The sequence below is a fragment of the Notothenia coriiceps genome, unplaced genomic scaffold, assembly GCF_000735185.1.
Source record: "Notothenia coriiceps isolate Sejong01 unplaced genomic scaffold, NC01 NC01_scaffold00036395, whole genome shotgun sequence".
Lineage (NCBI taxonomy): Eukaryota > Metazoa > Chordata > Actinopteri > Perciformes > Nototheniidae > Notothenia > Notothenia coriiceps.
This window is the reverse complement of record NW_011369096.1, coordinates 104,978-119,945: the sequence shown is the minus strand read 5'-3', so window position 1 is coordinate 119,945 and position 14,968 is coordinate 104,978. Positions and strand designations below refer to the sequence as shown.

At 37.8% G+C, this 14,968-nt stretch overlaps 2 protein-coding genes across 2 annotated transcripts in view; one reads left to right on the top strand and one right to left on the bottom strand.

Annotated features, from left to right (window-relative positions):
* Positions 1-18: 18 nt before the first annotated feature.
* On the top strand, positions 19-4,429 carry rwdd2b (RWD domain containing 2B). Its single transcript, XM_010792206.1, has 4 exons — positions 19-475; positions 568-635; positions 1,554-1,922; positions 2,022-4,429. Exons 1-4 carry the CDS (start codon positions 263-265, stop codon positions 2,272-2,274), a joined length of 903 nt encoding a protein of 300 aa, XP_010790508.1. The 5' UTR covers positions 19-262; the 3' UTR covers positions 2,275-4,429.
* A 6,218-nt stretch (positions 4,430-10,647) lies between these two features.
* LOC104963618 (glutamate receptor ionotropic, kainate 1-like) overlaps positions 10,648-14,968 on the bottom strand; it is a 21,625-nt gene continuing 17,304 nt past the window's right edge. The window contains exons 7-8 of the mRNA XM_010792229.1: positions 12,184-12,327; positions 10,648-10,731 (exon numbers count right to left, since the gene is read on the bottom strand). Of these exons, the coding sequence (XP_010790531.1) occupies positions 10,648-10,731; positions 12,184-12,327 (228 nt within the window). The remainder of the gene's footprint in view (positions 10,732-12,183; positions 12,328-14,968) is intronic.

Here is a 14,968-nt window from a genome sequence, read left to right as displayed (position 1 = left end):
TCCGACATAAAACAACTACCGGCTCATGAACTAGCGGTACAGACACTCTGGCCACAGCACCAGTATGCATTACTGAAGTTGTACAGTGTGTAACTAGCTTATTCAACTCCTATACAGCTGACATATGTTGTATTGATGTTCAACGCTTGACAGGACACACAGCAAACTATATTTGAATGCTGGGACAGAGAGCTGTTATTATACAGTGATTGTTTATGTATAACAGTAGTGAGGAGCGACGCTGTAGCTTGCCTTTATCAGTATGTCTTACTTGGAGTGGGCTGAGTCTCAGCTGGCAGAGATCGAGCTGCTGACCAGCATGTTTCCCACCCGGGAGGAGCTGGAGATAACAGACCAGCTGGCACTAGCCGAGCTCAGGGACTTTGTGGAGGGTTCAGCTTCAACAGACTGCCCCCCTCCCTCCAGACCCCACTTTCTCATCAAACAGAAGCTGGACACTGCAAGCATGGAGAGGGTAACAAAACAACCGGCTGTCTGTCATAGTATGTCTTAGTGATGTGAATATGTGCTTAAAACATTATTATTTTCTCATTTTGATCCACTCAGACTGATGTCATTCTATCCTGTACTTATCCATCCGAATATCCCAGTGTGTTTCCAGAAATAACACTCCGGTAAGCCAATAATATCCACTTTTGTTATATGGTAGGGTGATGGAGTTTTCATAAACAAAATTGCTAATTGTCTTTGTTTATAACACTTTTCAAATGTGCATGCAATTGCTAGTAAGGGAAACATAATATTGTAAAACAACAACAAACTATGTTCAAGAGCCAAGAAACAAATCAAAGGACAAGAGTTTATAAATGTGGTCTAATGTGAAAATGAAATGATGATGAAAAATGACATAGATTGGCAACAGACTAACAACACAAAGGAAAGGGTTATGTGACTGTGTCAGAAAACAAGGGGTTATTTTTCTCCTGGTATGGCTTTATTCAAGGTTAAGAAATCTGAATTTAGCTGTGCGCTGTATATGTTAACTTTATAGATTTTATTTTGACCAGTAACATTAATTAATATTTTTCGAATTTGACAAAATATTAATACAAGCTGCTAAAGAGGTAGTATAACACGCATCAATCTCTATTGATTAATGGTGGGCATCACAGCTTATGTGGGTAATGTGGTTTATCCTCCTGTGCCTGTTTAGGTGGCCAGTAAAACAGCAAAGGCCAGTGACACAATTTGTCAAATCTAATATTCTTAACATTTTGAATCATTATAGAGAACAGGTTATAAATATGTACATCACAGTGAAATATACTGCAATAGGCAGTAAACACTATTTTTAGTTGACTTCAACTAACTAACAAAAGATATTTGAAAATATAATAGGGAATAGTCATTCGTATTTGTTTGTAAATCAAACTCCTAAAGGTATGTTATTTTGTGCTATGTTGTAGGGCAAATATTTGCTTCTTCAAGATTTCCTTTAGTAGTTTTTGCTCCCAAGGTAGGAAACTTCCAGCTCTATGTGGCCTTGAATGTTCTTTGAATCCTTCTCACAGCATGTTTTATTCTGGCTCTAGGTGTGCATATCTCAGCAGGGCCCAGCAGACGCAGCTCCAGACAGATCTCAATGCGTACCTCATTGGAAATTGCCTGGGGGAAGTGTGTGTGCTCTCCGCTGTGGAATGGGTGAAAGACAACCTGCAGCTTTTCATTAACAAGAGCTTATCAGCAGCACCGACTCCTAAGAAAGAGTCTTCCTCTCCACGGCCACAGGAAACGTTCAGCCGTCTGTGGATTTACAGTCATCACATCTACAACAAGACGAAGAGGAAGAACATCTTGGAGTGGTCCAAGGAGCTGGGCCTGTCAGGATTTAGCATGCCTGGGAAACCTGGTATTGTGTGTGTGGAAGGTCTTCATTCTGCCTGCGAGGAGTTCTGGTCCAGGTATCATGAATACTGTTATTTGTAGCTGCTGATGTCACAGCCAGATGCCTGCTGAGGTCCAAGGTTTATTGATTTTCCAAACTTTTTCCCATTTCACAGAGTGAAGGTTCTGACATGGAAGAAGATCATGATTCGACACAGAGAGGATTTTCCCCTTGATGGTCAGTGCGGGGACAACAGGACTGTAGAAAGTATAGACTCCCGGCGCAAATTCACAGGCTTTGAAGAGGCAATGTTTGACCCCCATGGGAACAGAGGTAATCACATGGACCTTGGGCAGCTCTACCAGTTCTTAAATGAGAAAGGCTGTTGTGAAATATTTCAGATGTATTTTGGCATTGAAGGGAGGTGATTGCTGGACCCAAAGAACGAACATTCGTAAGAATTTGACAAGTGCCTGCCGAAAGTCGCTTCTTTTGAAATGTGTATTTACTAAAAATGTAAAAAGCATTCATAACTGTTTCACATACAGTACAATAAGCACACACAGGGACTGAGCATGTGGTCACATGTGCCTGAAGAAAACGATTTGAACAACATTTCTGCAATGTTGAGAAACTAAAACTTACTTTAAGCTGTTAGGCATGTTTTTCAAACAGAAGCAATAAAAAGATGTTTATCTGAGAGTTTACTCGAGGACCCAAGATATATTTGCAATTTTAATACACAATGCAAAGATCACACCTTGCCCTGGGTGTTTCTTTTCTCAAAATGTACTACTGTGTATTACTGCCAGGCTATTATAGGATTGCAGGTCTAGATACCACATTAATAATTGGACAACATAGTCAACAATTTGCTCGATATCTGCTTATGAAATCTGTTGATTTTACTCCTATGAATTATAGATAAAATAACCGTGGAAAATCTCTCTCCAATTGTCTTTAAATGATTCGTTCTTAGATAAATAGTGCATCATAATGGATTACACTCCAGTAATTAGAAGGCATGGTTATTAAACATGAATGTAATTTTGAGCTCCCTGACCAAGATAAACATTGATGTGAATTTTGTTCTTGTGCGATTCAATGGAAGATTATCATAATTTACATTTTACTTTTAGGTGATTTTATCTCCTGACAGGAAGCACTCATGTACTGTTCTTTTAAAGTCCATCATCAGTTCATACCTTTTACATACACGTATCCATTATCAGTAGACTTGTAACTCATAGGAGTTTGAACCCTAAGGGAACATTTCAGAGTTCAGGCTTTGTTAAAAATTAACAGATGACATGTGAAGATCCGTTTTCCTATTTAGTTATGCATTTTTGTTATCAGGGCTATCGTACCAGGTCACTCTTAGATGACCTGGTGCAGTTCAGCTCAACATGGAGTTGTATGATATCAGGAAATCTAGATTGGACTGCTAGTTCAGTAGTACAGGCACTGGATTTAACTTATTTTCAAACATGCTGGGTCTACAATGCCCAGCAGATGGCAGCATTATATTATCAAAGTTGGGAAACATGGCCTTAGATGTTACCTGTAGTTTATGGATGTTAAAATATGTAAACCTTAAACAATAAACAATCTGGATCCCAAAAGACCAGGTTTTATCTCAAATGATGCAAAAACAATAATGATTATTTTAAAAGTATGAATATGTATTGTATAATGCAAAAGGAGTGTGGACTTTCACAACATCTCATTTGCCAGTGGTCCTGCTCCTTCTGATGTTACAGTTTTGTTTTGCCCGCTCACTTCCACTCGCACAGACTTCTTCAGAAGATTCATCAGAGCTTCTGTTTGTTTGTTTATCGAGGATAGCTGAACTCCCAGGTGAGTCCACAGCTCCACAGCTAGTATTTCTACTCGAAACAGAATCGGTCAAACCACACCTTATCATAAGTGTACTTTATGGTCTTGACTGAACAGTCCTAGCTCCTGATAAAATGAACACAATTTATGTTATGTTTATTTCAACTTGGTTAATAAAACCTTCAGCATAGAGAAGGTGTCTCTCTCTGCTGACACATCCATCAGTTTAGTATGGTTGTGAAAAAAGAACATCTACTTAACATTCCAAAGAATCAAACATCAAAATATTAAACAAGAAATGTGAAACACCAGCAGTAAAGGCTTAAAACAAATCAAATTGACACACAAATGAATCAAATAATTTGATGGATACTTCAAATGCATTAACACATTGTTAATCAAGCAGTATCTCTGCCATAATATTGCTGAGCATCTCTTGTCTCATCAGTTTAGTTTAGATTAGCTGGACATCAGTCGGAATTTCATTAAATGAGCTGGCATGAAACAAGTGTACACCTTTCTACATTAAAATATCACCCGTCATGATTAAATGTAATGATTTACATCGTTTTATAATAGCCTTGATAAAGCAATGACCAATGGAGTAAGAAGAAGGGCAACCTTTTGTAAGAAATAAGTTGTTAAAGTTATTTTAATAAAGACAGAATTGTTTTAACTCCCCACTGTTTAATTAGTTGTATTCCATGCACAGATGAATTTAAAGATTTTAAAAAGGTCAGATTTAAAAAAAGGTATAATTATGTAACAGTTGATTTTACCATATTGTTCTTTAAAGTCAATTGACTGTTTTTTGTTCATTCTGTCCCAGTCTCAATGTAAATTAAAGTTTTTTGTAAATCATATGGTCTTATATTTTTATGAGTGAGTAGACTTTATTGTATCCTCATGTCAATATAGTTGATCTGAATCTGAAACAGTGCAATCAATAGCAAACATTTGGCACATATATGAAATAAATATTAACCTTAAGGGAAAGAAAGCAGGGACTCTATTCCACACAGCGAACAACATACAAATGTGACTAGATATAGTCAAATTGAGACCTGCAAAGGCTAAGAGTTACTCTGTATACATTCCACTGAGAGTCGATACTCTAACCTAAGTCATTATTTCCTTTCTGTACAGAGCCCAAGGAATGGAGTTGTCACAGTCCTTCAACTAACAGACGACCCTGTATATAGTAGTTTCATTGATAGTTTAATGGAAATATGCCAAGACCACTCTGCAGATCAAGGTTTAGCTCAGAGTATCTGGAAATCTCTTGAGTGCTTTTCGTTTCCTCTGATCAGGGGTCTCTGCGACTCTAACGTCATAATCACAAAAAAAACGGCAGGGACAAAGGATGCAAGGCGGTGCTGCATCACAGCCTTTCATTGTTAATTTGTTCTGTGGCCTATACATATATTTACATTGAACGAAAGTGGGAAACACCCGTGTATTTAAATAGCTAAGACTGTTGGTGATACCATTGTATACTTTAATCACTCGTTGGATTGCTCTGGTGTCATTGAGGAGCAGAATCATGAAAAGAGTGAGAAAAATGAAATCAGCTTCTGAATCAATCAACTGAGACGTTTTCCCACTGACATCATTTCTCCTGGTTCTCATCACCCTTATTGACTTTCCACAGATGTATACTCACCCCATGTTTGATGCAATGAGATGGTTGGTCGATCGATCAAAACCTAAAAATGTTGTCTTGATTAAATGAGCCAGCCTAAACAGTATGATAAGCAATTATAATGTCTATTTATGGGATGTTTCCTCCTCTAGATCAGTGTATGATGTATAGTTCTTTCTTATACAATTAAATGCAGCAATAAAGGACAACTGCACATGTGGATGAGACATAACAACTAAAATAGTTTCCAATTTGCTGTGAACCTTTTGTTCTGTGTGTTCCCATTCTTAACCCTTCAACATGTTGGTGACACTTTAATTGGTTTTGCCTCATTTAGTATGACGAAGCACAAACATTGAATACATGGTTTATAACCCAGTAGGGGAAGCAGCTATGCAAGTGTTTAATAACAAACACTTATACATCTGCTTGAAACTACATTCAAGTTTGATATAAATCATGTATCAAATATTTGTATTATGCTTATGAAGGCTTAATGATATAGGGCTACCTTTGGAGACCCAGAAGCTCTGTGGTTGATGCATAGAAAGTAACATCTTGGTAAATGACTGCAGAAATCATATCCCTTGTTCTTGAGGCCCATTTTGGCAACTCTTTGTGAAAGAATTTTTACACTAAACTTCATTCACAAAGGATTTACTGGTATTTTCTTTTCTCATCATTTCAGACAATAACCCGATTCTGTAGGTCTATTGAACTGGTGATGCATATAATTGAATTAGTTTTGAACGTCATGGTGAGGTATTTCAACAGAGGGATTTCATCATGTCTCCATAGCTGGCACTCTTTCACAGAGCCAAGCTAATATAAATAGTATTGTTTTGAATTACTTGAAGCTGCAAACACTGAGCCGAAGGTTTTGAGAATTTGAATTTCCGAAACGTAGGCTTAGAATTCTGCACACCGCTGTGGCTTCATCCCACATTGTTTTGTAGCCAACGTGAGCAATAATAATTCTTCTTTGACCCTGTTGCAAATAAGACAAACAATGGGCAGTTGAGAGTCCTGGATAAGCATTAATCATCTGTCTTTAAATGTTGCACATTTGCACTCTACTCCTCCACAAGTTATTCGTAGCAGATATTATAATTGTGGTGACATAAGCCGTCAATTATATTTAAAATAAAATATAACTGTGTAAAGCTTGAAATAAAGGGTCACACTCTTTCACTTTAATTTTGTAACATACTCTGCGTTATGCCAAAAGCATGCACACATGCATACAACTTTAATATTTTAAAGCAGTGGATCCAACGTTTGAGAAAAGCATTATTTCATTGAAGTCTGCTGAAAAATCTATCACAATCTCACAGGAGCTGCACAGCAGAACTCCCTTTCAGAGCATATCAGTCTCTTAATTCACTATGTGTTGCATTACCATTTTCAATTCTGCCAAAGTAAACTTGATAATCAGAGCAATTAAAAACACAATCAGCTGTGTTTCAAAGTGCTGTGGGAAAACTTGGCCTGGCAGCTCTTTGGGATTCTGGACCTTCTCCCCTGATGACCCCTCAAGGTGAACTCTTGTATGGCTGTCCATCCCATGAATACTAAATATGGCTGAATTAAACATTTTCTCTCTTCTCACTATTTAATCAGTTGTCTTACTGAGCTGTCTGTCTGCAGTAATCCCTGAGGCTCACCATCACATCGTGATGACTGGCACGCTGCTCAGGAAGTATTCAAGCCATAGCAATCCCACTGGTCCCCCCCCTCCCCCCTCTTTGTATGCACTCTTTAACAGCGACAACCCTACAAATCAAAGGAAGTTCTTCGTGATATGCTTGCAGTGTGCTAGTGTGATTTATTTTTGCAAAGTGCTTTAATACAGATTTATATTTGGGTTAAAGAAGTGAGATTTGTTTTCTGCTTATTTCCTTCCCTTTAAACACTTCCTTCTAAACCAGGGGGGTCCAAACCTTTTTTCTCCAAGGGCCACATACAGAAAAACATGCAAAGGGCTGGGCCACTTGCTAGAGGTGAGGTATATTGCCTCATAAGTTAAGTTATAAGTTAACAAAATCAATCAAATGTAGGTAAATTATGCTTTATACTTGAATATGCTTTAAGAAAATAACAGCCTACATCACAGCTTGCCAGAGGGTTTCATTTTTTATTTTGCTGGCAGCTCATTCCCAACAACAGAAGCCTCAGATTGCTTATGATAAGGGGAAATATGAAGCGTATATTTCAAGCTTACTATGTAAATAAGTTATTGGGCTTTTTTCTTATCAACTTAGATTTGTTAGAAAATGTTTTCAACTTTAATTTAATTAATTTAATTGAAATTGGGCTTTTAAAACATGAATATTGTGTCATATATTTTGAGAAGTACAATATAAGACAAGCACAAGTTTAATGTGTGGGCCATATTTCATTATACTTTTTTAATTAGCTGAGGGCCGATTCAAAATGGCCCGTGGGCCGCATTTGGCCCCTGGGCCGTAGTTTGGACACCCCTACCCTAGAGAGTGTGTGAGAAGGAGAAAGATAGAGCTTTCAACCGTTGGTGTTTGCACGTTGGGGATAAGATTACACCATAGACTGTATATATAAAGGATTACACACGTGTCTGTGGTTTTTTAAATGATAAAACTGTGCCTCATTGATTTTGAATCTTTGTTTCACATTACACTTCTGAAAAGAAATTAGCCTTTCAACAACAAAAAGTATTTATATTAATAGCAATAAAATCTAATACAAATAGGTGTGTCTTATTATTAATACAATGTCCCACTCATTTTTGAATCATTCGGTCGGATGTTTTGGAGGAAATTGAGAAGAAATAAGACTAAAATAGCCGAATAATAATAATAATAATAATGAAATGTGTATTAAATAGAAAAAAAACTTAAATTCAACCAAAAGAGGTTTCTGTTGTTAGTCTGCATTGATTTAGAGTCATTGTTTCACATGACTTGAAAGCTATTGAAAAGAAAGACAGTATTTTTAATAAAGATATTTATATTAAAAACGAATTTAAAAGAAGGTGTGTCTTATGGTCAGAGTAACTATACAATGCTGCGTCTATTTGAGTGATTGGGTCATTTAAAAAATAAAAACAGCTACATTTTAATAGTCAATTTAATTGTTTAATGAATGTCAAATAGATAAAGCAGTGGAATTTGCAGTGTAGTGATGCATTGATTCCCAGTCATTGGGTCACATGACATGAGAGACATTTGACTTGAACAAAAATGCAGGACAAAGCACTGAAATGTCTTATTTTTCCAGAATAGTAATAAAATGCTGCTTTGATGTCAAACTGTATTCCATTCTCCTCTTTGCTTCACTGCTGTGTTTCCCCCCCCTTCATTTCACCCGTCAGGAGCTGCTAGACACCCTTCAAAAGGACCCAGAGGAAATCAGGAGACAGTTGAGCGAAGCTTTGCGAAGGTCCACGCTGCTGAAGGTTAACGAGAAGAAGCTAACGAGGCGCTACACCACGCTGCTGGAGCAAGAGCAGCACCTTCGCAAGGAGAACGGCAAGATGAAGGACGACAGCAGCAACATGCAGGCCTCCGTCACCCAGAGGATGGGCTACCTGCAGAGATACAAGGTACAGAGGAGGGAAGTAGAGGAGTACAAATACTTTGTTACTGTACCTAAGTACATTTCTCTGGTATCATTACTTTACTCCACTACTTATTTTTCTGACAACTTTTTACTTTGACTTCTTACATGTTGAACACAAATACCTGTACTTTCTACTTCTTACATGTTGAACACAAATACCTGTACTTTCTACTTCTTACATGTTGAACACAAATACCTGTACTTTCTACTTCTTACATGTTGAACACAAATACCTGTACTTTCTACTTCTTACATGTTGAACACAAATACCTGTACTTTCTACTTCTCACATGTTGAACACAAATACCTGTACTTTCTACTTCTTACATGTTGAACACAAATACCTGTACTTTCTACTTCTTACATGTTGAACACAAATACCTGTACTTTCTACTTCTTACATGTTGAACACAAATACCTGTACTTTCTACTTCTTACATGTTGAACACAAATACCTGTACTTTCTACTTCTTACATGTTGAANATTTAACCATCAACATCATTTCATTTGATTTAATTTAGGTGAAATTATCTAATCATTAGAGATGCAATAATGATACTAGCTACTATAGTGACAACTCCTGTCATTATTGCATCTCTAATGATTAGATAATTTCACCTAAATTAAATCAAATGAAATGATGTTGATGGTTAAATTAGCTTCACATGTCGGCCTACTGAGTTCTGAACTTGCCATTTATATCTAAAAAGGCCTTGGGGCTATGTTGTTTGATTTAATTAAACACAATATATGCACTCCACTATGCTGTTGTAATATTTACTGTATCTGAAGCTCTTAATATGATTGCTCATATTTCAAGCCATCTTTTTCCCGGCCCCTTGCTTTGGATCATTTTCATCAACCGGCCCCCATTCCAAACTAATTGAATAGCCCTATGCTACAGCATTGATTCCTGCAGGGAGCATTGTCTTTTTGCCTTCCCTCCTCCATGAGAGCAGTGCAGGGTGAGACACAGAGCAGCACCCCTAGATTCTTGCTTAAGGGCACCTAATCCAGTTAACACAGTTATAAAACACAATCTGAACGACCGTTTCAGTGTTTTTAATGTCTTTGATTAATTTAAACTATTCGAGTATATGATGCTACTGATAAACAACAATACACACATTTTAAATGTATTTTCCAACAGCCTGGCAGCCATTAGTGTCTGAACAGTATCAAATGCAGAGACTTCAAAATCCATCATAATTAACATAATGTCTAAGTTGAGTAACCCAATGATACCCAATTGTCATGGGTAAAAAAATAAGACTTGGCGGCTATGCTCAAGTCTCAACAGTATTCCTACTTAATGATGACTAATAAAATAAGGACAGACAATATGTTCACATTAACAGACTATACATTTCAAGCCTCAGAGGTGGACACAAATCGTCATGGTTTCTAGCAGCTATTAATATGAGTTCCAATATAAATCCTGTTTGCTTGCCACTAACCTCTGCTGTCATTTCAGTCCCTGATTTGTAGTTAATGGGACACAAATATATATATATATATAAAAACATCATTATGCTCCTTTTCAATGAATGCATTGTAATAAAAACAAGCCTTGTGTAAAAATAGTCTGGAGGTTTATCGAGTAGAAGACAGAGTGTAGGAATATGCGCTGTTAATCATATTCGCTCATATTCTACACTTCAATGTGTTTCTGTATGAATTCTGATTACATGTCTTAATACAGAAAATATCTGCCGAGGCTTCACATCACACTCTGGGCTCTTTCTTTCCACTGCCCTTCAATACTTTGTCCGCACTTGCAAATGGAAAGTTCATTTGTCCAAGGAACACCTAATTAGAGAGTGCAACTTAATGAGACAGCCGTTTGAATTGAAATATCTGAGCAATGCTGACACTCCCGCTTCCATAATTAACCTGGTATATTTTCCATGTTTTTCAAACTGTCAGTGTTCACATTTAAATGTACTTCTGTGTTCATTGTGTTTTCTCTTGTCTGCTGTAAGACCAATAGTTTATGCAGAATTTAATAATGGATGTGTTTTTTAATTACCTAAGATCTACACTCGAGAAAACATTCAAAACAATGGGTATTTATTTATTTTATTTTTACCTTTATTTAACCAGGATAGGTCTCATTGAGATTAAAAATCTCTTTTTCAAGAGAGTCCTGGCCCAAGAATGGTAACAGCACAGTTTCAGACAGTTTAACAGTTACAAACAATTAAAAAACACACAATCACAACACAGTCATACACCAAGTTTAGCCAAAGCATTTACAGACACAGCGGCCTGCTTCGAGGTCAGTTAAAGTTGCTTTGAGTTTTTCTGATGAGACCAGCTCTCTGAGTTTCAGCTCAGTTTGAAGCAGGTTCCAAGCTTGAGGGGCAGCGTAACTGAACGCCCTTTTCCCAAGTTCAGTACGGACCTTTGGTACAGTTAAAAGGAAAAAGTTCTCTGAGCAAAGCCGATAGGATCCAGTGCATTTTTTATTTATGTACATACTTAGATAAGGGGGAAGAGCACCAAGAATAGCCTTATATATAAGGATGTGCCAATGTTTCAGTCTACGCGTGGTCAGGGAAGACCATCCAACACGAGTGTATAGATTGCAGTGGTGCGTCATGGATCTGAGGTTTGTGATGAATCTCAGTGCACCGTGGTAGACGGTGTCCAGCGAGTGAAGGCACTGAGAAGATGCATTCATATAAACCACATCTCCATAATCCAGCACAGACAGAAAGGTTGCAGACACTAGTCTCTTTTTGGCCTCATAGGAAAAACAAGACTTGTTTCTAAAGAAAAAACCTAATTCTTAATTTTTTCAAGAGTTCCACAATGTGTGGTTTAAAAGAGAGCGAATTGTCAATTATAATTCCAAGATACTTATACTGCAACACAGATTCAACCTCCGTCCCCTGCAAGGTGGTGATAGGAGGAAGGTTCAGTTATAGTTACATTTTGAAAATATATATTATAAATTGGGTGCTAGTTGGGACACGCTTATTATCTCATGCATTGTGCAATAGACATTCATACAACTCTCAACAGTCAGATCTCAACGGTACCTTTCTGACCACTAATCTGAGCATCATCCCTATCTCATGAGAAAATTATTTAGAACATTATCTTCACCCACACGTTAGTCCTCATCACTTCTGATCTGCCAACTCTATTGTTTTGCTTCTGCAACTAAGGGAATGAAATGGAGGCAGCACGCTGTGAAATGGATGGATGGATAGAAGAAGAGGAATGGGTATTTTCACATTCATAAGCCAAACTTACATCTTTGAGCATGTTCATAAAGCGCGATCCAAAGCGCCAGGGTTTGTGTCGGTGGCACTGAAGCGAGCTGACAGTGATCTGGGAGGTGCGCTGCGAGGCAGCAGCCACCATGTAGACAGCGTCATACATCAGAGCTGCTTCGGTCTGAAAGAGAAATGCAGCCGTCAGCATCCATCAGCGGGATAACCTCATGCCCTTATCAGATCAGGACTGCTGATGTTCATGCACATAACCTTATGGTTTCTAAGTTCAGCTCCAGTTTCACAAAACTACTCATACAGGCAACCACAAGCAGCCACAGAAGTGTTTCTGACTGAAATGTGGGCATTGAAGGTCTTGTGCAGCTTCCAAAAATAGACTACATGTTCAAACATTTATGTATAATATCGCAGTCATTAAGTTGAAATGTAGCAAATGGCATTCTCTGATACAATAGTATAGTTTTTAGCGAAGGTTGAAATGCAAAGTTAGAACATGCGAAAAACAATAAAATGTGAGTTCAACTGAACTTTTTTCCTTCTGATAGTGAGATGTTTTAAAAAATGATGTTCATTCCTTACTTTCAAAATACGTAAGCAACTGGGAGGATTTAATGATTTATTAAAGTGGACCTATCATGCTATATTTGAATAATATAGTGTAGGACCATACCTATATAAGGCATATTTATACTTTGTATTTTTCAAAATACCAAACAGATCATGCATTTTAGCCATTCCTCATTTCGCTCAATTTAACACTGTCTTTGCATGGGCTGATTATGTGAGAACAGCACCATCTACAGGCCTGGCATATGTACTACATTTTCTCCAGCGCTTTCGAACGGCAATGTCCGTGGCTGTCTCCTCCTGATTGGTGGNCGGTATTTCGAAATACCCTGGTATACCGTAATACCGTCATACCGCCCAAGCCTACTAACTAGGTAACATAAGATAAGAATAAACCAGTTTAAATGATTTGTTATTGGTTGTGATCATATTCTAAAGATGATTGGATTATTGAAAAGTATACAGCTCCCTTTCATTTGAGTGTTGAAAGCTGTATCCACAAATTCACCAGAATTTATGGATACACCAGAGTGCACCAGCATTTCACTTCAACATTTTAAAAAACATCTTCCCGGGGGAGCACGCCCCCGGACCCCCCTAGAGGAGCTGAGGCCCGTCCACCCAAAGCAGGTTAAAATAATTAGATTGCAAACATGTTCTTTTAGTAAACACTGAAAACGGGTCCCACAGACCCAAACAGCACACAAAGGTTAAGGGTAAGCATATTAACGTTAAAATGTGCTAAATATATACACTGCAAAAAACAAAAAAAGAGGAGTAAAAGTAGCCCCCGACTTGTTTTATTTTTTTAAAGTAGCCCTCACCCTAAAAAAGGTTGGTGACCCCTGATGTAGAGTATCAGACAGAAAAATTATCAGTTTTTTTAGGCAACTGTTGGTGAGTAAATTGATTTGATTGCACATCGTATTCAGTTCAGAGCGTCCTTAGGAGTGTTCTGCTATCGAGAAATAGCAGACCTCTGAATTTCAGAACTGAGTATTCAACCAAGCCATGTAATAAATAACTATAAAACACAAGATAAATGACTCCGCAGAGAAACTCCTCCAAACGATGTCATAAAAGCCTTCTTACCATGTTCCTCCTGTGGTAAGAAAAACAATTCTTCCTCATCAGCAAAACCTTTGTTTTCTCAAAGAATACGTTAGTCTTACCACAAAATCAAAGCATCTGTTATCTCAAATGTTACATCACTTTAGAAAACCATTTGTTATAAGTTATATTTAATTAGGATTACACTTTATCATCATTTTAATGCCACAATTTCCATTACATGTCAAATCATTCATCACATGTGACAAGCGTGAAAAAGGTTAGGGTCAAATGGCAACAGGTGATACAAACAAAAAAAAATAAAGAAAAAGTTCTTTCTTTTGTTTCCGGACCTCGCCATCCACTTACCTAACCCACTCTTGTTCTTTTTCCTTTAGCAAGGTGGTTCCCCTCAAACTCTAGTAGGACCAGTAACTCCGTCAGACCCAAGCAGAGCCCGCCTCATGAAGAACTCTTCAACATCCGACAATTCATGCTGGATCACCAGAAAGAGAAAGAGCTGGCAGAGGGCATTGGAATAGAGGACGACCTTGAAGATCTTAACGGTAACACAGTATGCTGTCTGTATGAGGACAAAATAGGACGTTCTATTTCACTCTTGTATAGGTTTATGTTAGTTGAAATGTATCAGTATTTTGAATTTCAATCACTTAAATATTGCTTATAACTCTAAAAACTATTTGTATGAACAATCTGAAATACGATAACTCACACGTGATCCATCTTACCATCGTGTCTCTCCAGAGAACCCCCCTCCCCTGGAGTGTGAGGATGTTGACGATATTGGTGGTCCTGATGCGAAAGCAGAGCTCCCCCTCCACCTCAGCGTCACTAAAGATATAATGGAGCGCTGCATTCACCTGCTGTCGGACCCCAGCCTCAGGCTCAGGCTCAAGGTACTGTTTGTAGTGGGATTCAGTGAGAAGGGGTCTGGTTTTGGTTTGGATGATAATACTCCTAGAGAGGGTTGTTTAACATTGTAAAGGAACCTGTAGATCTTTTTATAAAAAATGAATTTCTTTCCTTGACATTGTTGTGACAGAGCCATACATGATGCACTCATCTGATTGTTATATTGTTTAGCAAGTGCAGCATTTGGTTAATAATTAATCGCTCGATTCATAGCACTTGAAATGTTTAGCTCTATGAAACCTGATGTACTTATA